The sequence below is a fragment of the Ceratotherium simum genome, chromosome 28 (assembly GCF_057802395.1).
Source record: "Ceratotherium simum simum isolate JZ-2026a chromosome 28, ASM5780239v1, whole genome shotgun sequence".
Lineage (NCBI taxonomy): Eukaryota > Metazoa > Chordata > Mammalia > Perissodactyla > Rhinocerotidae > Ceratotherium > Ceratotherium simum.
This window is the reverse complement of record NC_141927.1, coordinates 34,817,640-34,842,000: the sequence shown is the minus strand read 5'-3', so window position 1 is coordinate 34,842,000 and position 24,361 is coordinate 34,817,640. Positions and strand designations below refer to the sequence as shown.

General features: G+C 35.9%; 1 protein-coding gene across 4 annotated transcripts in view; it reads left to right on the top strand.

Moving 5' to 3' along the window:
* Positions 1 to 24,361, top strand: part of NSD3 (nuclear receptor binding SET domain protein 3) — a 103,511-nt gene that overhangs the window by 56,494 nt on the left and 22,656 nt on the right. For 2 of the 4 annotated variants that reach the window (XM_004428868.3, XM_004428867.3), the window contains exons 8-15: positions 2,803 to 2,903; positions 5,030 to 5,075; positions 7,958 to 8,088; positions 8,471 to 8,599; positions 9,463 to 9,589; positions 15,838 to 16,035; positions 16,509 to 16,682; positions 21,485 to 21,631. In XM_004428868.3, the coding sequence (XP_004428925.1) occupies positions 2,803 to 2,903; positions 5,030 to 5,075; positions 7,958 to 8,088; positions 8,471 to 8,599; positions 9,463 to 9,589; positions 15,838 to 16,035; positions 16,509 to 16,682; positions 21,485 to 21,631 (1,053 nt within the window). Of the gene's footprint in view, positions 1 to 2,802; positions 2,904 to 5,029; positions 5,076 to 5,967; positions 7,201 to 7,957; positions 8,089 to 8,470; positions 8,600 to 9,462; positions 9,590 to 15,837; positions 16,036 to 16,508; positions 16,683 to 21,484; positions 21,632 to 24,361 lie in introns of those variants that run through there. The other 2 variants (XM_004428869.3, XM_004428870.2) reach the window with 2 other exon arrangements.

Genomic DNA, 24,361 nt, shown 5'->3' with positions numbered 1-24,361 from the left:
AAATGGGCGTGTATTGGATGGGGCATATTAAACAGCATGCCTTTATGCAAAGTTGAGGTAGGAAAGGAAGCTCCAGTAAAGTAAGGAGGGAGTTGCAAAGTCCAGAACCAGATTTGCAACTTGTATCATTTCAAAATACTGTATAAAAAAATGAAATCATAATGTTGAAGGAATGAATAAATGGACTTGGAAGATTTTACGTTACTTAGCCATAATTGAAATGTTTGTTCCCTTCTTTGACTGTTAAAAGAATCTTTTGGCCTCAGCTCTCCCTAGTTAGGTATATCAGTTTCGTTACCTTTCTTTACACCAAACTGTTGGTAATTTGTCTGAATTTAAGTGTGACACTTAAGACTAGGAGGATCTTTATGTAAACATCTGCATTCTCCTAACTAGGGAGAAAGTAAATTCTTCATATAATATTAGACTGATCTTAAATAGTATACGTTTATTTTTAAAAGACCTTGTTTTTTCCTTCCCCTCAGCTACTGAACATTTTATTTTCATGTAGTCTTTTCATTGTAAGATTTAAGTTCTATGAATTTTCTTTTTCTTTTTTTTTTTAAGTGAAAGGTAAAGTGGAAGGTTATAATTCTTTATATCTGGGAAAAGCCCAGGTACTTCCTTACATAGGCACATATAATTAGGTTGTAAATTAATGTTGGAAACTTAATTTAGGGATAAGTGCTCTAAAGCTTTGACCTTGATTTAAATTTGGTTACTAGCTGTGGTTGATAAGCATATTTTGTCTTTTTAAGTAACCATTTTGCTTCTTGTGAAAATAAGTTCAGTAGTTGAAAAGTCAGAAAAGAGACTTGATCTCCCTTCAGAAACCAATTGCATCATCATCTTGGTTGGTGTTAACTACTTAGAATTCTTGAGCCTTTTCCTAGTAAATTTAGGGGATACATAGAGTGTGTGGCACTGCTAGATTTCTGTGATTTGAAGAATTGTATTTGCATTTATACTAGATTTCTAAGCTATTATCCAAATCCAGAGATGCTCACCTCCTGTCTCTTAGAACATAAATATAATACTTGTTAGTGGTTTTAAATGTATTTATGTGTTCTTCAGGTAGCTTTCAGAATAATTTTAAGTCATGTTGCCTATCTTCTTTAGGACAGTAGATTAAATATCGTCTGCACTTGATGGAACAATTATGTTGTCATCCTCAAAGATATTTGTTTGTTTTAAGTAGTTCTATTTTCATTTTCCTCTTCTCTGGTAGGTAATTGAATATTGATTATACTAAAGAATGGATCTCTGGGATACTCAAGTGTCTATGAGGGTAGGATGCCTGTTGTCTTAGTAAGCATTTTCATCAGTGTAAGGAGAAGAGTGAGAGTAAAGGAAGAAGCCAACACCTTTGTTTGTGACTTCTCTGCTAGAAATTGATTAACCACAGCTCAGAACCAATATATTATTATCAAACTACCTACTCCTTCCCAAAAACAAAAATATTAGGATCCTTCTTTGTTTTGGCTTTGAACTAAGGTGAGGAAGCCATTTACACATAAACAAGAACAATGAAACCAGAAGATATACCGGTGATATGGACTGCTTTATTGAAGTAGCTTCTGCCTGATTTTATAGGAGGTCTTAGCAGCTTTCTCCTCTGGCAAGCAAAAGGTTATTATTATCTAAGAAGGACCATTTAAGTGGTCCAAGCAGTAAAAAGATGGAGAACAGCTGCATTGAAGATATCATTCCTTCTAAGGGTCACAGAATGAAATCATTCCTGACTTAGTATTCTTTCACATTGTGGTCTTCAATCTAAGTTTCATCCTTTCCAAAATGGAGTCCATGTGAGTTTTCCTCTGTTTACTTTCAAACAGTTTTACTGTTTAAAAATCTTTTTTTTTTTATCTTATTTTAAGAAAAAAATTTTTTTTTAATTTTTTATTTATTTATTTTTTCCCCCAAAGCCCCAGTAGATAGTTGTACGTCATAGCTGCACATCCTTCTAGCTGCTGTATGTGGGACGCGGCCTCAGCATGGCCGGAGAAGCAGTGCGTCGGTGCGTGCCCGGGATCCGAACCCAGGCCGCCAGCAGCAGAGCGCGCGCACCCAACCGCTAAGCCACAGGGCCGGCCCAACTGTTTAAAAATCTTAATGGTTTCTTGTTTTACCATTTAACATGAAAAAGTTTGATAATTTGTTTCAACTAGTTTTCCATGACTAATTATTTCTAAAGTATCACAAGTCCCTGGATAATCAATGATTCGGTTTGGATCACATTTATGTGCCTTTCCTGCTTTTTTCCCTTTGGTTGTTAATAATATAACAATAGCAAAACTTATGTAAGTACACCAAGCACTGTTAAGTATTTTACATATAGAATTAATTTAATTCACTTTTTAAAATGCAAAATATGTAGTACTGATTGAATTTTGAACCAATAATTCGTAATGTGAACTGAGAATAAAGTCATTTTCATCCATCCCCTCAATCCCTTCATCCCTTCAATTGTAGTTACCTAAGTGTATTTATCTGCTTTTAAAACTAAACTATGTGTCTGCTATTCTAGTATGACTTTATAATTTTTAAAAATCCAGTCCTTCTTTATCTGTATGATTTAGAGTCCTTTATGAATCCCAGTCTCAACCTTTCATCCTTTACAATTTGATCTGTAAAATTTTTTATGTGCTCCCAAGTATTTAATAGCTTTTTAATGATTTATAATTAAAAGACCAAAAGTAATGGATAAGAAAAGCAGGGAATTTGGTCAAAACTTAATTACATAAATGTCAAGGCATCCTTAAATGAGTTTTTATTTGTTTGTTTGTTTAAATCATCTCTTAGGCTCAGTAGAAAAGAAGCAACAGAGAAGATCAATTAGAACTCGTTCTGAATCAGAGAAATCCACTGAGGTTGTGCCAAAGAAGAAGATCAAAAAGGAGCAGGTTGGCTTCCTACATGTAAAGAGTTAAAACATTGTATTTGTAAATGTTGTGGCTTATATTGGTATCTTAAAAGAAAGAGAAACTTTCCCCACACTGGGTTTCCTTTCTGGACTATCTTATGCTTCTGTCCTGGTGAATTCCAGTGCCCAGTTCTAATACAACCATCCCTGTGATTCTGCTTCAAGCATTTTCACAGAAAACAGGCTTCAGGAGATGGGAAGCCAGTGGTGCAAGACTCTTAAAGAATTCCTCACATTTATTTTGAAATTTCTGTTATGAGCAAAATGATTTCATGTTTTCATGATTTTTATTTGGAACCATCAATAAGTTCCTTTTTTTTTTTTTAATTTTGATTTTTGGTTTAAGCTGCTGGTATATATTGTTTTTATTTTTTAAACAAATCAAATTAATTTATAAGAGTTATATTTAAGAAACAGATAATCATAGATGATCTGGTTTTTCTGTTGGTATCACAGATTTTTTGGAATGTTATTTTCCCAGTGGAATGGCACTCACCTGTTATTGGGTTATCAGATAAGTGCTCTTTAGATAAAAAATAAGAGGAGAGGCATTTTGACTGAAGGGTATTAAACCAGTGTAATCAATGTAGTAATATATATATTAGCTTCTCAAAATAATTTTTAGAAACCATTACTCATTTAAATTCAACTCACAATCAGAATTTTTCTTAATTTTTTAAAGTGAAAGAGTATCCATTTTTACAGCCCAGACAGTTGCTATTAAACAAAAAGAATTCTGAATAGTATCAGTTCCAATAAGCTTTATATTTTTAAACCATTTAATATGGAAGAGTGTGAACTCTTCTATTTAAATTATTTCCTTCATAATTTTAAACTCCCAAACTTAAAAGGTGACTTTGTGGGTGCTCTGTGGTATCATCAATCATGTAAAACAATTTTCCCAAAAATATTTAACTAAAATTTAAATACTATACTAATTTGTCATTCATTTATCATAATTTACTTTCATACATAGGAAATTATATTCCAAAAAATCTTTCTAAGCTCTTGCAGATCTACAGTATTCAGTACCAAAATGGAGTTGTGATTTTGCCAGCTGGTTCCCAAATTCAGTCTGTGACTAGTCAGTTTAAAATTAACAAGCAGAATGAGTACAAAAAAATGGGACAAATTGTTAATGCCACTGTGTTATAGTTAGTAGTAGAACAATACCAGTGATTGTTTAGAAGATTTTATATTTGTATTACTTAATTGTATCTTATAAAAGCACTTCTGTTGTATGTTTTTTTACCTGTTGTAAAAAAAAAATAAAATTTTTTTTAAAAAGCTTAGAACAATCCTTAAATATTTACAAAATGTGTTTCAACATGCATATTTCACCACATCTTAAAGAAACATACAATTCAATTCGTAGCTTAAACAGGAACTCCTCCAAACAGCATCCTTTCTTTAATTCCAATGGTTCAATCCTCAAATTACCACGTGTTTTACATATACATTGGCAGAATAACTTCTGATCTCGCTCTCCTAATGTAGGATCAAGACACTGTTCATAAGACACTCAAGAAAGTGCTTTTGCAATATCACAAACTTATTTTCTTAAGTTTGTACTAGCAGCAAAAGTATTGAGCTTCCAGCTGTATGGAGCCCTGTAGCACTCTCTACAGAGAGGGTCCTGATTCCCAGCAACTTAGCTGTGAGTGCAGGCGCGGAAGGGTCTTAAAGTGGCGTGAGTTACATTAACCTGAGTATCATAGTAAGTAAAAATTTATCCTAATGTCTTTGTGGCGGGAGGGGTTTATAGCAACATTGGGGCTGGTTGCAGAAACAAACCCTCTCCTGCCTCCCAGACACTGAGGAAAGTATCTTGTTCTCTTCATATACCAAGGGAATGGTGGGAAAAGTCTTTGCTAGCAAGCATGTGGCTGTGTGTTGTCACTTGGTATTCAGCACAGGCAGCTAGGATTTAAACCCTCCCTTACCTTGAGACAGAGAACTTTACCCAGAAGATGGGACTGAGCTCAGATTTCAGATACATTAATCACTCATCATTACTTAGATTGATGGAAGTATTATTTTTTTTCCCTCTGTTAATTAAAAGTGAAAAAAAATCCCTATTAATGCTGTATTTTTTTGTCCAAACAGGTTGAAACAGTTCCTCAGGCTACAGTGAAGACTGGATTACAGAAAGGTGAGTTATTATAATGTTACTTTGCATTTCCTCGATTAAAACCAATTTTAAAGAATTATTTGTACTTCATGTATTTTTGTTTGTCTCTGTAAATCATTGTTGTTGCTCTTCAGTCAATAATCTGTGTGAAATTGAAGTATTCCCCGGTGTTTGTGTGTGTGTGTGTGTGTGTGCGTGTGTGTATGACTTTTAGAGTTGATCTTATTCTGTACCTCCATGTGAAAAGTCTTATTTGTTTTGGTAAATTGGAGAACACCACGTAGACTTGATACTGTTTCCAACTTTTTTCCATAAGATTCTTGGGTTTCACTGGTTTATAAACTAGGGATGTGACGAATCCACTTTTTTTGGTATTCGACTGAATACCGAATAGTAGCTATTAATGTTTGTCAAACATGGACTATGACAAATCAGACAAGACAACCTGATTGAAAAAAAAATCTTGCCACGTTTATTTTTACAGTGCTGTAAAATCTTTTTGTAAATTAAAATGATTCATAGCATATTTATGGCCATTATTAGATGACCTTATGCAAATCTATTTGAGATATGCACAAAGTTTAAGAAACCTTAAACTTATATCTGTATTTTCCGTGTGCAATTTGACTACAGTACAAACTCCATAGCATGATTCGTGCGTTTTTGATGAGATCATTCAGACTGTATTTAATACCTGTAGTTTACTCTGGGCAAATTGCATTATTTAAAAAAAAAAACACCAGCCTCTCTGCATTCTCGGGGAGAAGTCTGCAGCGATGGTCTCCGTGGAGATCCTCAGCAGAACTGAACAGCCTCTCGGAGGGAACACTGCTTGGCGGAGCTCCAAGAAAAGACATCGCGATCGCTGCGAGATTAGGAGGCCTGATTGCGTTGTGTTTCCACCATTCCACAGGGTCGGCGGACCGGGGAGTGCAGGGCTCTGTCAGATTCAGTGACAGCTCCGTCTCCGCAGCGATTGAGGAAACTGTGGACTGAGATTCCTGTACAATTTCATCCCAGAAACTCCAGACTTGTAGTCTCCATGCAAGATTTCTTTGTCGGCGGCTCGATAAACAGTTTCTTTGTTTTCAATTTTGATTTTGCCAATCATTATTGGCATATTCCTGCCTGGTTTCTTCTTCAAGACTCTGAACAATTGCTTTAACGTTCAAATGATTTTTTTTTTGGTCTGAGCTGGATGGGTACAGCTTAAATCATGGGTCCAGCCTAAAAACCACCGTTTAACTTACACTGATCAATTTCAACATGGACTGTTTTTTTGTTTTTTGTTTTTAAATAAAGCATCATTAATGCACATCTGCAGGGTTTTGCCAAACAGCCCAAACTGTATACATTACAATCATTAAAAGCTCTTATTTTTTTTAATATTAGTGCCGTTATCATGGAGAACAGCATGGCAGCTGTCTTTGGCAGTCTGTCATTTTTCTAGCATTTTCAGAAACTCATCGGAAATGGCGGTACCTGTGTTTCCCTTCGAAAGCCTCTCAGTACAGCACTCCTGTTCCTCTGTTAAAACTCCTTGTTAATCCAGTGATCTTTTAGGCCAAGGAAATATTTTGTGGTGGTGTCCTGGGTCCATACACCAGCAATGAAGGAGATAGATTTGTGTACTTGTGTTTTTTAATCAGCGTTAACATGGGCAGGCACCCTCATTTATAGATGTAAGGAAGCTTTCAGTGAAAACCTTGTAGAATGGGATGTGATAACGAGGTTCCAGTAATCTGAGCATTCTAAAGAGGCCCACATCCTCCACCACAGAACATGGTATATGTCAAGTGCTGCTCTCACTCAGCCTCTTGCGGATCTTCATGGCCTCAGGAGACTTGTTTCTCCATGGTCTCTTCTGGACTGCACACTTCCACCATAGCTTGCTGGGCTGATCTAGATGTCTGTTTGTTGTATGGAAATTTTGGGGGAAAAATCCAAAACACAAACTGTGGGTTGAAATATTAACCGTCTCCTTGGTTCCTTGGTATTCACCGTGCCTGATCTGCACATTTCATCGTGGCTGTTTCTGTATAGCCTATACTGCATTAGCCCAAGAGATTGTTGCTTTGTAACTTTTTGCACTATTGTTTTGGCTGGATTTGTATTACACACAGTTTTAAAAAAAAATTCCACACTATTCTCTGCCTTTTTTTTTTTTCATATTTATTCCTTCCCGCACAAATTCCACATAGAGGCCTCTCATCCAGCTCTTCGTGATTTGGCTGCATTTGAACATTGATTGTCTGTTTACAACCCTCAGCAATGTGCCTCCTAAATGGCATGACATATGTAGATGTGCTGCAGCACTTGTTAATGATCACAATAAATGCCACTTCACCAAGGAAGTCTCAGATGAACAATTATGAACATCCAAAATTTATTTGGGGGGCAATAATCAATTGAATTGCAAAATTCGGGGGAAAATGGCACTATCCGTGTACGAATCGAATACAAATCAAAGATTTGTCACATCCCTAATAAAAACAAGATGGAGATGTCTCTGCGACCATATTTGTAAGCGACATAGTGTGTTGGGTTTTATGTCTTCCCCCTCCAAATTGAATGGTTCTTTGGATTGCTCCAACTCAATCAGCTATCCTACAGTTTTGATAGAATTGGTTTTTAGGTTGGAACTTGGGCTCTGTTGACTGAAAATAGCTTTAGAGCAGGAGCACTGAATTAAATGTTTTAATAGAGCGGTTGTAAATGAAATCACTCACTATCAGGAAGGTCAGAAGCTTATGAAGTTTTGACTCATGACCTCAGCCTTACAAAGAGAGCTGTGCTTTTTTCACACTACAGATGAGTTTGGGGAAAGAAAATATTCTCCCACAAAAAAATTAAAACAAACTTTAAGCACTATTTTAGGATTAATTTCGGTGTGTTGTATTAAGGTGCCAGCGAGATTTCAGATTCCTGTAAACCTCTAAAGAAAAGGAGTCGCGCCTCAACTGATGTAGAAATGACTAGTTCAGCATACAGAGACACCTCTGACTCCGATTCTAGAGGACTCAGTGATCTGCAGGTAAATAAAACATGTTCAAGGGTCTGGGCACAGTGCTCTCTTCTGCTTTGTAAAACCAAGTAACATAATCCTTTGACTGACTTATTTGGGGGAGAATTTTTTAAATATTCATAGTAAACGAATCATTTTGGTTATTTTGTAACTTATGAGTGTCTTAATTTTGCTAGTCTCTTATATAACAGAAGCATAGGTGGTTTTTTAATTTTAACTACAGTTTCTCTCAAAACACCAGACGTTTGGTATCCAGGGGTTTTAGAAAGAAAGAAAAAAAAGTGTTTATACCAAGGTTTATTTGAGCATGTCTTACTAGGATTTTCATAGCACCTAACTTTGAAAAAATTTGTTTTGTTTTTCTTAAAACTGTGCTATGTTTTCCATGTAGGTAGGCTTTGGAAAGCAAGTAGATAGCCCTTCAGCTACTGCAGAGGCAGACGTATCTGATGTGCAGTCCATGGATTCGAGTTTGTCAAGAAGAGGCATTGGAATGAGTAAGAAGGACACTGTGTGTCAGGTAGGCAAGTGACCTATCCTGTAGCTTGAAACAGTTGCTGTCATATTCTGCCAATAATATACTTACTTCCTGTTGGAGAGGGTAGTGTCTTTCTAAATTATAATATTACTTTAAAGCTACAAATCTAAAAGCCATTTCTGGCTCTTTTCTTCCCTTTCTGAGTTGGAATACTTATTATTCACATGCAAGTGCCAATCTTTACTGTTATACTCTTTTATTAATTGGAAGTAAATGGCAGATGACTGATTTCAAAAATTTTTTTTTTAATTTAAGTTGGTATTAACTTTTTTAATGTATATTTACTCTTTTTGAAAAATACTGCTTTGCCCTGTGAAGAAAAGTTAAAGTATGCAGATTTCAAAGAAGGAATCATAAAAGATCAAGTATGACTTTTAAACTTTATACTGTATTGGGCCTGGAAATAGTTATATAGTTCTGTGGGTTTCATAATTTTATTTATTTATTTATTTTCCCCCAAAGCCCCAGTAGATAGTTGTATGTCATAGCTGCACATCCTTCTAGTTGCTGTATGTGGGACGCGGCCTCAGCATGGCCAGAGAAGTGGTGCGTCAGTGCACGCCCGGGATCCGAACCCGGGCCGCCAGCAGCAGAGCGCGTGTACTTAACTGCTAAGCCACGGGGCTGGCCCTATAGTTCAGTGGGTTTCAAAGTGAGGGCCAAGGACCAGCAGCATCAGTGTCGTCAGAATAATTGTTGGAAATGCAGATTCTTGGGCCCCACCCTAGACCTACTGAATCAGAAACTGTGGGAGAGGGACCCAGTAATCTGTGTCTTAACAGGCCCTCCAGGTGGTTCTGATGCCTGCTAAAGTTTGAGAACCACTGCTTTTTGCCATATTACAGATCTGTGAAAGCTCTGGTGACTCTCTGGTTCCTTGTGAGGGAGAGTGCTGCACACACTTTCACCTGGAGTGCCTGGGATTGACATCACTCCCTAATGGAAAGTTCATCTGCATGGAATGTAAAACTGGTGAGCTTACTGATTTCAATAGATATGAAAAGATGGATGGGGAGGAATGTGCAATGCCAGCATCTCCCATGACATCTAATTCTCTTACCACTTTTATGTAGCTCTTATCCTCTTCTCCCATAGGTATTTCAACAAATTAAAACCATTCAGTGATTGGGCTTCCTAAGATCAAAAGAGTACTCAGGAATATTATTGTCAAATTTCCTCCTACCAGTGCCTTTACCATAAAATCTATCAAATTATTGAGATGTATTTGTGTGTTATCTGAAGAGCTATACAAAGTATGTAGAGTGAATTAATTTTCAGATGAGTTTGAGATTTTTGTGCTCAATAAATTGCTTTAAAGTCCCTTGTCTTTAAGAGACTGGAATAAGTGTCGATCACAAACTATAACCATGGTGTGATTGTATTTTTAGTGGAAAGATGGAGCTACTGGAAATTGTTTTTAAAACATGGAGATTTTGGATTCACCATTTATTTCTAATCTTTCCATGTAGACTGTCACCTATCAAAATAATTTATGGAGAAAGAAGTATGCAAGTTTATGTTCTCTGTGTGGCCATGAGTCTAGTTAAAGTCATGGAAAGCAGGAAGTAGAGTTGTGTAATCTGTATCAAGGCAAGTGAAAAGTCAACTGGAGATGGCATGGTAGTGCTTCTATGAGCCATGTTTGTGTATTTTGGGGGTTTTGTTTTGTTTTGTTTTTGCTGAGGAACTATGAGCCAATTGGATATCAAGTATTTAGGATACACTGATCTTACCCTTGACACTTTGTTATTTTCACACTCCTTTTTCCCCTTTATTTGGATTCTCATAAGTATTTTATCCTTTTTTATTTGACTGTATGCCTCCCAAAATCCTTTATATGTTCTAAATTCCATTAGAATGGTAATTTTTTTTTACACTTACTGTATGCCAGGTGCCGTTGGTACTAAGATTTTGTTCTGTTGTCTCATTTGGTCCTCATAGCATGATGAGATAGATTCTGTTACGATTTCCATTTTACAGTGGGTGAAACTGAGGATTAGAGAGTTTAGTTTAGTACCTTGCCCAAAGTCACAAAGGCAGCATTTGAAACTGGGATTTAAATCCAGGAGGCAACTTGATGCCAGAGTCCTTGCTGTTTACCATTGCCTTCTACCACCTTGACTAAGTAGGATGGAGGTCATATATCATATATCTTAACACACACATACTCTCTCTCTCACATACAAACACACGCCAAAATTAAGCTATAGAAGCTGCTTAAACATATAACTTACATCTTTCCCTATGTAAAATATCATTTTATTCATCACATTAAGATTCTGCATGTATCTCAGTATTAAAACATTCTTGGAGCTTTTCTTCTAACTCTAGAAACCAACAGAATTCTCCCAACAAAGGTTAGATATAATCTAATTTGGTATACATCTATTAGGGAATTTAAGAGGGAAATTTGCTTTAAAAACAGTTAAGTAGAACAAAGTTGGAGGATTCACACTTCCTGATTTCAAATTTACTACAAAACTACAGTAATTAAAACGGTGTGGTACTGGCATAAAGACAGATGTATAGACCAATGGAATAGGGAGCCCAGAAATAAACATTCACGTATATGGTCAGATGATTTTTGACAAGGGTGCAAAGGCTATTCAATGGGGAAAGGACAGTCTTTTCAACAAATGGTGTTGGGAAAACTGGATATCCACACGCAAAAGAATGAAGTCGGATCCTTACCTAATGCCGTATACAAAAATTAATTCAAAGTGGATCAAAGACCATAACGTAAGAGGCACAGGCAACAAAAGAAAAAATAAACAAATTGGACTTTATCAAAATTAAAAACTTTGTACACCAAATGACACTATCATCAGAGCAAAGAAACGACCCACAAAATAGGAGAAAATATTTGCAAATTTGATAAGGGATTAATTTCTGGAATATATAAAGAACTCCTACAGCTCAACAACCAAACAACCCAATTCAAAATTGGGCAAAGGACTTGAATAGACATTTCTCCAAAGAAGATATACAAATGGCCAATAAGCACATGAAAAGATGTTCAACATCATTAGTGATCAGGGAAATGCAAATCAAAACCACAATGAGATGCCACTTCACATCCATTAGGATGGCTATTATCAAAAAAACAGAAAACAAGTGTTGGCCAGGATGTGGAGAAATTGGAACATTTGTGCACTGTTGGTGGGAATGTAAAATGGTACAGCCACTGTGGAAAACAATATGACAGTTCCTCAAAAAATTAAACATAGAATTACTGTGTGATCCAGCAATTCCTCTTCTGGGTATATATCCAAAAGAATTGAAAGCAGGGACTCAAACAGATGTTTGTATACTCATGTTCATTGCAGCATTATTCACAATAGCTAAAAGGTGGAAACAACCCAAATGTCCATCACTGGATAAATGGGTAAATAAAATGTGGTATGTACATAAAATGGAATAGTCTTCTGCTTTAAAAAGAAATGAAATTCTGATACGTGCTACAACGTGGATTAAATGAACCTTGAAGACATTATGCTGAGTGAAATAAGCTAGTTACAATGGACAAATACTGTATGATTCCACTTATATGAGTTTCCTAGAGTGGCCAAATTCATAGAGACAGAAAGTAGAACAGTTGTTACCAGGGATTCAGGTGCGAGGGGAGAGAGGAATGGGGAGTTATTGTTCAGTGGGTACAGAGTTTCAGTATGGGATGATGAAAAAACTCTGGAGATGTATAGTGGTGATAGTTGCAAAATAATGTGAATGTATTTAATGTCACTGAACTGTACACTTAAAATTGGTTAAGATGGTAAATTTTATGTTTTTAACCACAATTTAAAAAACAGTGACCTTTTGTTTTTTAAGTTGCTTTTGATTTATTATCACATGAAAATTAGTTTGATACCAATTCGATACACTTCCAACATATTAGGAATGAAAACTTAGATTCTTCAAACCATTGTTTAAGGTCATTTAGAAAGTTTTCTTTTGTTTATCAAAAGATAAACACTTTATGTGTAAAAAGTATTACAGGATACATGCCTAATAAGTTCTTATACTACCACTTTCTATTGTTTAAAACAAATGTGCTTTCTGGAAAGAAAGCATTTTCATTTGCTCTTTTGAATAAAATGTCTAACAGGCAATTTTACTTATTGCTTCCTTACTCTAAATGAAGGCCATGTCCTAATGAGAAGGGAGGGCACTGGAAGCATTCACATGCCAGAGCTCTGCACCTAAGTCTTAAAGGGGTTTGATAGTTCATCTCTCTCTTAGTGTAACAGTATCGCTAGTTAAAACAATTTTCATTTATATTAGACTTATTTTGATCATTATGCAAGTGAAAGCCTATTGCATTTTTCCATAAAGCAGTTTATCATTAGGCAAAGCTGTAAAGTAAAACCTCTTAATCTTTAAAATAATTTTCTTTTAATTTTTTAAATTTCTAAAAGTTATTTTAAAAACAATACAGCTTTCATATCTACATATATGTTAAAATATAATTTGAAATTACATATATGCAACAGGACAACAAAAAACCTTGCTTTATTTTATTTCTATAACAGCCAGTTTGAAAAAAAATTTTTTTGAACATCATAGTTGTAAGTACTAATTTTAAAGAATTTTTATAATTCAGCCAATTTTAAAGATTAGGTACTTCCAAAACCAAATCTAATTTTCTGTAAAAAACAAAAATCAAAACAAAAAACTATTTCTTGTATTTTTTCTTCAGATTTTTTTATAGCATTATAAGAAAAATGGGCAAAAGACTTGAACACTTCCCAAAAGATGATATCCAAAATGCCAAAAACTAATCACTTACAATTTCCATATGTAAAACAGACACAAAATGAAAACTCATAATCCTAATAAAAAACGCAGAAAATTACAGCTAGACATCTTATTCAAACTGTAGAAAGTCGAGGACACAAAGAAAATATTAAAATTACCCACAGAAAAGACAATTACCTTCAAAGAATAACAAAACCAATAACAAAAATGTTATAATTTGCAGTTCTTTGTTTACAACTGAACATATTTTTCTGTATCTTTATTGACTCTCTTGTGAATGGTCTGTTCACGTGTCTTGTCCATTTGTGTACTGCAGTGTTAAAGGTGTTCTTATAATTTGTTAGTGTTTTAAATTTATATCTAATCACACAAGTAATACATAAACACAGTGTTATGAAAATATTATAATTATAGCTCAAGCTGCAGTCCCCCTTGATCATCACTCTCAGTCCTAGGCCCCTACTTAACTCTAGCCCTCACCAGAGGCAACCATTGGTAGCAGTTTGGTGTGTAGCCTTGTAAACCGTTTTCTCTGTGTGTGTATGTGTGTAACATTTTTGTGTGTTGTAATAAAAATATACATTGTTCTGCAGCTTGCTTTTTCCCTGAGTTTGTCGTGGAGCTCTTCTTATGTCAGTACAGATGCATTCTGTTTAATTGCTGCATAGTGTTCCATAGTGTGCATATATCATAGTTTATTTAACTATTCCCCTATTGAAGGATGTGTGAGTTACTTTCAGTGGTTTGCAGTTACAAACAATGCTTCAGTCAGCATCCTTTTTCATGTACAAGTCTTCCCTATTGTAGGTAGCAGGAGTAGAATTTCTAGGCCACAAGAAGTGAATGTTCCTTTATTTCAGTGGATACTGCCCTGTGCCTTCTAAGGTGGTTCCTTCCAATGTAAACTCCTGTCAGCAGTATATGAGAGTACCTGTTTCCCTACTCCTGATCAACAGCTGCTATTATCAAACTCCTTAAGTTTTTTCATATTTGATGAATTTTTTGAATGTTACCTGTGGTTTTAATTAGCATTTATCTGATTACAAGTGAAGTTGAGCATTTTTTCACATGTTCATTGGCTGTCTTTCTGCTTTCTGTAAATTACCTGTTCATACCCTTTGCCCACTTTTATATTGGGCTGTTTTGTTTCTGTATTGATTTATAGCTCTTTATAAGTCTTGTTTAGTTATCTTTGCTTATATATGTTGCATGTATTTTCTCCATATGTGAACTCTTTACATAACAAAACATAATCCTTTGTCATCTTTGTTGCATATATTTTTCCACATCTGTTTGTCTTTTACTTGTTCCTTCTTTTTTTTCTATTCTCTTCTATTCTAATTGGCATTATTTCTTTGTTTGACTATTTGGCAGATTGACCAGTGGAGCCATCTGGGCTTAAAGTTTTTTTTTGTTGGAAGGTTTTTAATTTTAGTTTCAATTTATTTAATAGTTTATAGAACTATTCATATTTTCTGTTTCTTTTTGTGCCAGTGTTGGTAAGCTCTGTTTTTCTAGGAATCTGTCCATCTACATTTTCAAATTTATTAGCACAAATGTAGTGATATCCTTTTATTATCTTTTTAACATTTGTAGGATTTGTATTGATGTACCATTTTCCATTTCTGATATTGTTAGTATTGCCACTTTTTCTCCCTTTTTTTATTAGTCACTTTTGACAGGGATATCAGTTTTATTAATCTTTTTTCAAAGCACCAAGTTTTGGTTTTGTTATTCCTCCCAGTGTATGTTGGTTTCGCCTCCTTCTTCAAGAGTGCTTTCACTGGGTATAGAATTCTGGCTTGGTAACAATTTTCTTTCAGCCCTTTGAAGATTGCATTCCATTGTTTTCTGGCTTCCATTTTTCTCTTTCAGTCAGCTCTCAGTCTTACTGTTGCTTCTTTGAAGGTAATTGTCTTTTCTTTGGGTAATTTTAATATTTTCTCTTTGTGCTTGATATTCTACAGTTTGAATAAGACATCCACGTGTAATTTTCTGCATTTTTTATTAGCATTATGTGTTTTCTTTGTGTGTCTGTTTTACATATGGAAATTGTAAGTGATTAATTATGGAATCTGTCTTTTCTTTGGAAATTTCTTTTATTTATTCTGTGTTGGGAAGACTTTGCCATTCTCAGTTCCCAGGTATTGAAAAATTCTGTTCTGGGTTTTCTTTGGAATTATTTTTAGTATAGAGCGAGAAGTGGAGATCTGAATTGTTTTTAGTGCTATATCTCCAAATTGATTATCAATTATTGTAGCAAATCAATTATTCTAGCAAAACTTATTAAATAATATTTCAATTTAACCATTTATTTTCAATGCCTTTTTTGTATGTTAAAAACTTACACATAATAGTAGAGTCTCTTATGAAGGTAGCTCTTTGATGTCAGCAGCTGCTTCTATTTAAAAGGCATATGCTTTAATCAGATTTTATTTAATCTGTATTCCTTACCCATTTTCCAGGGCAGCACCCATGTTTTTCATGTAAGGTGTCTGGTACAGATGTAAAGCGTTGCTCTGTTGGTGCTTGTGGGAAATTTTACCATGAAGCCTGTGTCCGCAAATTCCCTACTGCCATCTTTGAATCAAAAGGATTCCGCTGTCCCCAGCACTGCTGCTCTGCCTGCTCTATGGAGAAAGATATCCACAAAGCAAGTAAAGGTAAAACAGAGCTAAAAGAGGGGACAAAGATTTTTTTAAGTTCAGTAGCAAATAACAAGCACATTATTTTAAAGAACATCGGGCATTCTTCAGTCTGTCTTTCTGTAGAGATAACAGCTCCGTCACAGTAGAGGGCACGGTAAGTAGAAATTAGGTTCTCATTCAGACCATGAGAAGAGAATTCCATAGGTTCAAAATTACCCTGGAAAATCCCTGAAGCAGGTGCCCTGTTGGAGACCACTGTCTCTCCAGCACTGGGGCAGACAGATTGTTTTGAGTGGTCTCTAGGTGGGTGCTGCATGTGGGGGCCATCTAGCACAGGAATGACAGAACCAAACTAGTGAAGAGAAATATTTTTATGTTACTGTAACCAGTATAACTTGGGACCCCAAAAGAGCCCAACTCCAAAAATCTCATTTTGTATCCAGCTGATGCCTTCTTAGATAGATTCCTTTTTGACTTGTCTTCAACAGGTCGCATGATGAGGTGTCTGAGATGTCCAGTAGCCTATCACACTGGAGATGCTTGCATTGCTGCTGGAAGTGTATCTGTGTCCTCCTACGTTCTCATCTGTAGTAATCATTCCAAACGGAGCAGTAATTCTTCCTCTGCTGTAAATGTAGGCTTTTGTTTCGTTTGTGCAAGAGGTGAGTGTCAATCTTTTCTCTTTCTTTCTAAGTTCATTGACATATTTCCCCATTAAAATAGAGTTTCATTAATATCCCAAGAGAGATTAACGCTTCCAGTAACTAGTCCCTTTTATAACATTAGACATTCAAATTGTTAGAATATTAATTCTTCCATAAATTAAACTAGAATCTGCATTTTTTTAATAACATAGAATTATAGATAAGTTCTATTTGGAGCATCAAAAGATTAATCTATTCCCTTCTACAAACAATTCTTCTATTCGAAGCAGACTCTTCCCACGACATATTCTTTAATCCTGAGCTTTCGACTGATTGAGATTTCACTTGGAAGGCAAGACTAGCACATTTATTTTTTAATTGTTTATGTTGTATTTTATCCTGTTTTGGTCTGGCGTTGAGGAAGGCCTGATGGGATACAGCCAAGGCAACATATGTGGTGGCGGTAGTGAGGAGCCAGCAATGCAGGCTTTCTTACTTGCCAGCTGTTGATATTTAAGTGTGCCAAGAGACTGAACAACTGAAAACAGTATTGTGTCCCTGAGGGGGTCAGTGAACTTGAGTTCATGATAATATAAAATAGAACTTCTTTAGTTGAATATGATAGAGAGTATCCAGCTTTATAGAGTATCTCAGCTGTATTATAATAAAAACAATTTTTAGTATTTAGTAGGTATTTTAAAAACCAACTATTATCCCCAAATGCATTTTTTTTTTTTAATGTAAGTGCTACGTTTTCTAAAATTCCCTAAGTGTGAAATATTTGAAAGGACTCAGGCATATCAGGCCTGTTAGATTATATTTAGACTATACTGAAGATGAGGTTTTTGGTTTTGTTTTGCTTTTTGCTTTAGGAGACAGTTCTTTTAATTTGGTGAAAGTACTATAAAGTATTTTTTTTTTATAGAATTTAGGCAGTATAATAGATTTTGAGTTGTTTTGCTTTTTTTTTTTTGGTGAGGGAGATTGGCCATGAACTAACATCCATTGCCAATCTTCCTCTTTTCGCTCAGGAAGATTGGCCCTAAGCTAACGTCCATGCCCATCTTCCTCTATTTTGTATGTGGGACGCCGCCACAGCATGGTCTGACGAGTGGTGCGTAGGCCCACACCCGGGATCTGAACCCACAAACCCGGGGCCGCTGAAGCGGAGTGCGCAAACTTAACCACTACGCCACCAGGCCAGCCCCTTGTTTTGCTTTTTTATCTCTCATTTTTTAAAAAACAACCAGAGTAGGTAGGCAGTAAAAGATTAAATAAATGTTAGTCCTTTTTGTAGCAGTCAGCTGAGTCCATGGTATATACTGCCTTCAGTTTGCCAGAGTTGTGTAAGCAAGTGGAGGTGTCTGCCATTAGAGGGAAGCATTGTGTCTTTCTTCACCAGAGCAGTTACAACTGTATCCTACTCTGAACCTGGCTGGGACGTGGAGTAGGTCTGAACTGTTTGATGCCACATTGTAACAGGTGACAGCAAGGATTCAAATAGTCAAATGAAGTACAGAGTCACCACTAGTGCCTTTTCCATCTCCCCATCCCTAAGAAAGTAATGATAGGATGGACATGTTGAATTATCAGTTGGATGGCTAGCTTTAGAGACTTTTAAACAGATGAGTGTCAGAGATAACAAAGTCTTTATCACTGTGTGTTTTATTCTATCATTCTAGGCATTTACTTTTACTAGGGGTGTGTGTGTGTGTGTGTGTGTAACTAAGCCAACATTTTAAATTCCAAGTATTATGCTGGCTTACTTTGGAGTACATTGTGAATCAAGTACCATCAGTCTAGTAACCAATATTTTCTTTTGCTCTGTTTCATTCAATAATTGGGAGACCTTTAAAACAGATATTTTCCATTTAAGATAGGTAGAAAATGGCCCGTTGTCAAGGAACCTGGTTTTATAGAAACTCGAGCCATTTTAAGTTTAATTTATATGCCTTGATTAAAAAACCTAAGATAGGGCCGGCCCGGTGGCGTTGCAGTTAAGTGCATGTGCTCCGCTTTCGCGGCCCAGGGTTCACAGGTTCAGATCCTGGGCGCGCACCGATGCACCACTTGTCAAGCCATGCTGTGGCGTCCCATATAAAGTAGAGGAAGATGGGCATGGATGTTAGCCCAGGGCCAATCTTCCTGGGCAAAAAAGAGGAGGATTGGCATCAGATGTTAGCTCAGGGCTGATCTTTCTCACAAAAAATAAAAAAATCTTAAGATAATAGAAGTGACAGGAAAACCTGTGTTTTAACAAAAGGATCTGTATTTGCATCTTATCAACTTGGCAGTTATTCTGAAAGATTTGCTATATTTAAATGCCTATTTAAGCAAGATTATTTAGTTCCCAAATATTTTAACTGTGAAACTTTGTGCAGTAAACAGAAACTTATTCTAAATAGATTATATGTTGGGATTTGGGAAGGCTTAAATCAAAAGTTTTTCAGAAGTAAATAACGTATGTTCTTTTATCAGTATTTATAGAGGTCTCCTTTTTTAAAGAGACCTAACTATAATAAATCCACACATAGTGCCGGCCCTGTGGCTTAGCGGTTAAGCGCGCGTGCTCCGCTGCTGGCAGCCCGGGTTCGGATCCCGGGCGTGCACCGACGTACCGCTTCTCCGGCCCCGCTGGGGCCGCGTCCCACATACAGCAACTGGAAGGATGTGCAACTATGACATACAACTACCTACTGGGGCTTGGGGGAAAAATTAAATTATTTAAAAAAATAAATAAATCCACACATAAAAAGGGGTACTTTAATCATTTCTGTTTTGGAATTAGAAAACCTAGCTTGTATTTTTGTTCCTTGCCTCGTACAGAGTTTTTTCCTCCCCATAGAGGATTTTTCTCTTAGTTCTTGGTTATTGATTGTTGAAAATCATTGAGCTAATTCTTAAGGACTGAAATATCTAGTAATATTTTTAGAACTCTTTCAAGGTTTAGAAGAGCATTACTCCTCCCCTGGCCTCCATGCTGCCACAGGAAATGTCGTATTTCAGAGTAGTATATATTCTTTAGTATTTCCTCTCATCTGGGGGGGAGGGGTGGAGGGGTAGTAAAAGTTACTTAACCTTCTTTGCCTTTCTTTGTAATGGTAACTTAAAATGGAGAAATTAGATTAGGGTTTTCGTTTCATTTTAATAATAGCAATTACTTTTGCATCCGTAAATCAAACTCTACTAGACACCATCTGAATGAATTGCCACCATTGCCCTGAGAAGTTATTTCCCCGTTTTATATGGATAAGAACACTGAGGCTCAGATTAAATAATTTACCTGAAGGTGACACAAGTTGTTAAATGGAGGGACCAGCATTTGTACCTGATCTTTCCTATTTCAAAGCCCTTTTTTTTTAAACTACACCACTTTTCTTTGTTAAATGTATGAAATTCACCGACATTATATAACTTTTATTCAGAGATTCTTATGTTATTACCAGTTAGCAATTTCAAGTTCATTCTGTCATCTGGGTCAGAGATATTTCTTGAATCTGTCTCAGTGTAGGGTAGCACCAAATGAAGATAACATCCACAGAAAAAAGTAAATGGTAACCCCTTTAAAAGCAGAACTCTTCCCTCTTCTAAAAATGATCTCTATGAAACTGCTGTCATGATTTGTGTTGGAAAGTCCTAGATCATTATAAACTGGCCAGTAACCAAATAGAGATGTTTTCCCTGGTCTCACAGTTCCCTCGGTTTAGGAGTGGCCTGCAGCTATATTATGAACTTAACTAGGGGAAGGGGATGGGAGGGAGAGGAGAAGTGGTGTCACCAGGAGATTAGAGCAGGTCGTCTGTTTTCCTCTAAATACAAGGGCTGTATTGGTAGATCAAAAGGACTGTTTTTTGGGGCCGGCCCGGTGGCTTCGCGGTTAAGTGCACGCGCTTCGCTACTGGCGGCCCGGGTTCAGATCCCGGGTGCGCACAGATGCACCGCTTCTCCGGCCATGCTGAGGCGGTGTCCCACATACAGCAATTAGAAGGATGTGCAACTATGACGTACAACTATCTACTGGGGGGCTTTGGGGAAAAAAAGGAGGAGGATTGGCAATAGATGTTAGCTCAGAGCCGGTCTTCCTCAGCAAAAAAAAAGAGGAGGATTAGCATGGATGTTAGCTCAGGGCTGATCTCCCTCACAGAAAAAAAAAAAAAAAGGACTGTTTTTATAAACCCTTAAATTGGTAATCACTGTATATCACGGCAGGGAAAAAATTTAAATGGGTTGCATTACCTCAGTCAAGTTCAACAAACTATGGCTCCTTTAAAATCATGTATCATATTTATAGAGAAAAGCTTCATTATCTGGCAGAGAAAGCTAGAATTTATTTGAGTATATCTCAAGATATGGATAGAGAAGAGGAGAGACTCAGTTCTGCCTTTAAGAGCTACTTGATACTTTGAAGGTGGATCAGGGTCTCTACTACATTATGTACATAATTCTGATTTCTAGCAATTAAGTGATATGTCATTTTGTTCTTTGGATTGGCATCATAGTACTTCTGAATATTAAGGAATGTAGCTTTGTTTTCCACAGGGGGTTTTCAGTATGATATCAAATGCAGTTTATGTCTTCAAATTAATCTGGAGTTTTCTTCTAGGTATATAGGTTTCTGTGTAGGGATGAGGCATTGAGTAGCTGAAACTCCCTTTAATAACTATAGAAAGTCTTTTCTGTCAGATCTTTCTTTTTCTTCTTATTCTCTTTTCTCCCCCAACTTTAAGCACAGCTACATAATAGGTGTGGGTTTATTTTTTTCCTCATGGAATCATGGGTAGTTTCATTGCAGCTCATCTCTTTCTGTTTGTTTCGTATAGGGCTGATAGTTCAGGACCATTCAGACCCCATGTTCAGTTCATATGCCTATAAGTCCCACTACCTACTGAATGAATCAAATCGTGCAGAGTTGATGAAATTACCTATGATTCCTTCTTCGTCAGCTTCCAAAAAGAAATGTGAGAAAGGTAATAATCAAAATAGTTTATCTCTTGCTTTTATTTTTGCATTTCCTATTTTTTTCTCTTTAAATGAAGGGGGGAAATATATGCCTGTCAAGCACCATCTGTTGCTTTTGGTAAATTCTACCTTGGTGGTTGTGACTGTATCTTCATATGGCTGCAAAATTATTAAAAAGGGCTTAAAATAATTCCATTATTACAAATTTGTACTTACTCTTCTCCTTGAATAAATTTTCAGACATTCCATATATCTATGGGTTATTAAAATGGAAAGACTAGGATTTTTCTTAGTATAGAAGACTATCTAAGGGTTCTTTTTCTTTTGTCTGATGTGGAACTACCATTCATGTTAGACTAGAATAGTCATAATGTAATTTGTTACTAACTTTCAACTAAATAACAAGATAGGTTGTTAAATAGAGGGAAACCAAGATACTGCTACTTAATTTAATTTTATGATACATTCTGTCATTTTGTTTCTGAAATATTTTTGTTAAGATGTTGTGACAACTAGTTGCCCTTCTCTTAGGAGACACTGGTGGGCAGCTGGGGAGGATACCTCAAATACTGGATATTGAAAGGCAGCCCAGATGAACTGAAGAATTGCTTATGGGTAATTTACCCACAGAGAACCAAAAGCTGACTGTATATTTATATTCTCCCAGTTAATTTAATCTATGGAGGAAAATCTTGTGTTTAGCTTTACATAGCCTACTTGTAATAAAGGAAAAAAGTGGATTAAGAATAAGGTATTATTTGGGGAGTTATTATCTCAGTGGGTAAAATAAATTACCTGGAAGGTGAAGGCCTTTCCTGTCTACATTCCCATGATGATCGGGGGCCAGGTTCAGAGTCTTTAAAAAAAAATTAATTCCTACCTAATATACTAGGTATATTTGAAATGGGCTTTTTTTTTCATTCTTTATGTTGCCCGCTTAATGTGTCTTTGCTCTTTGTCAGACATCTAAAGTGGCAACCAATGACTAAAAGAAAGTATAACTAAGCAAGTTGATCAGAACCTATGGAGAAGTAGGTTAGAGAGAGTATTGGCTTTTTTGTCTGTTTGTGTTCCATTGAAGTCACAGTATGTCATCTTACTGTCGATACCACCTACCTCCAAAACAAAGATGGGCATAGGACTAACGCCATAATGCAATAAAGTCAGACTACCAAAATGCCTTATTTTCCTGCTGGCGCCTTTATAAAATTAGATTAATTCAATTATTGCTTACTTTGTTTTCAGTCCTCAGTATTGACCTTGACATGAACTGAAATTATTTTGAGCCCTCTGTTTGCTTAGCTTGAACCATATCTTTCTTCTCTTGCATCCTAAAGCAGTTTTCTTGCATAGCACCAAGGTGGATTGTTCATATTTTTATTTTTCTATTTCTCTTGTGTATTTTTTGTCAAAAAATCATGATGATTTTCACTGATGATTCTGGGTCTGTATTTCCTCTGAAATAAGACTTAAAATTAAAGACTAGTCCATAATGTTAAGAATGGCCAGCCTGACTTTTCCACATCAGCTCTAATAATCACATGTCCTCTAAAGCTGTTCACAAAGACTGCTCTCCTTATTGGTCATTCCTTCTGATGGAAAAATGAATTATCTCATTTTACTTTAAACTTACGGAAGAATTCCCTACCTAGGCTAAGAGCACTCAGGCAGCGAACCTCTAGGTTGTGGAAGTGGAACAATTAATCCATACTGAGATCTGCAGACAAAGGAGAAAATCCCAATGATTGAAGCAAAAGCTTTTAAGCAGAGGAAATATAGTAATTTAATTCATCATTGATTGTACATGGATTTTCTTTTTGTTTTTATGTCAATCAGTTAGAAGTTTGAAAGTCTACAGAAAGACAAAATTTTCTGGAAAATTGATAGCAAACCCTCAAAAGGTTGGAGCATGTGATCTGATAAAGTTGTATAGAAAACCTTTTGCTTATGAGACTTTAAATCTCAGTATAGTCATGGGTTACAGACCTGATTTTCCAATGGAAAGATGAATTTTTTTTGCAATAAATGTCTTTATTATATTTCATCTTCAGTGGTTAACATCCTTCTCTGTCACTTGTTGAAATACCTATTAGAAATACCTAATCTCCTCCCAAATCTTTTATTTCTTTGCATTTAAAAGTATTGTTTTGTTTGCTGCCCGTGTTTTGGTCTTAATCCAGAGATCATTTTGTGTATTTAAAAGGAGAGGATTTTGCTAGGGAACTTGGATGGCTCTCCTTGAGTATGATACTTCATTCTCCACTGATATTTACTTAGTTTTATGCTATAAAGCAGTGGTTCTCAATATGAAGTCAGAAAAGACTTATGTAACAAAATTTTTGAACTATGTTTAATATTTCAGAAAATCTAACAGAATTACACATTTGTACAAAATAAGGCTGCATGAGTTTCTTTGTATTTGGCTATGGTTTTAACAATTTAATGTGATAATACTAGTTTTGTTATTGGGATCAGAAGCTCTGATTGGCAGTTATATATTCCTTTGGTTAATAAAAACAGGAGAAATTGTTACTTTTAAAATGCAGGGGTTTTGTTTTTGTTTTTTGTTTTGGGGGGTTTTTTGGTTGATAAAATATTTGAAAACATATGGCTCCATGACGAAGGAAAGGGGATCCTTGGTGATGAAAAAGTTGCAAACCACTGCTGTATAGCCTGTTTGACTTTATCTTCACTGAAAAGGTAATGATAATGTAATCACCAATTCGAGAATGTATGAT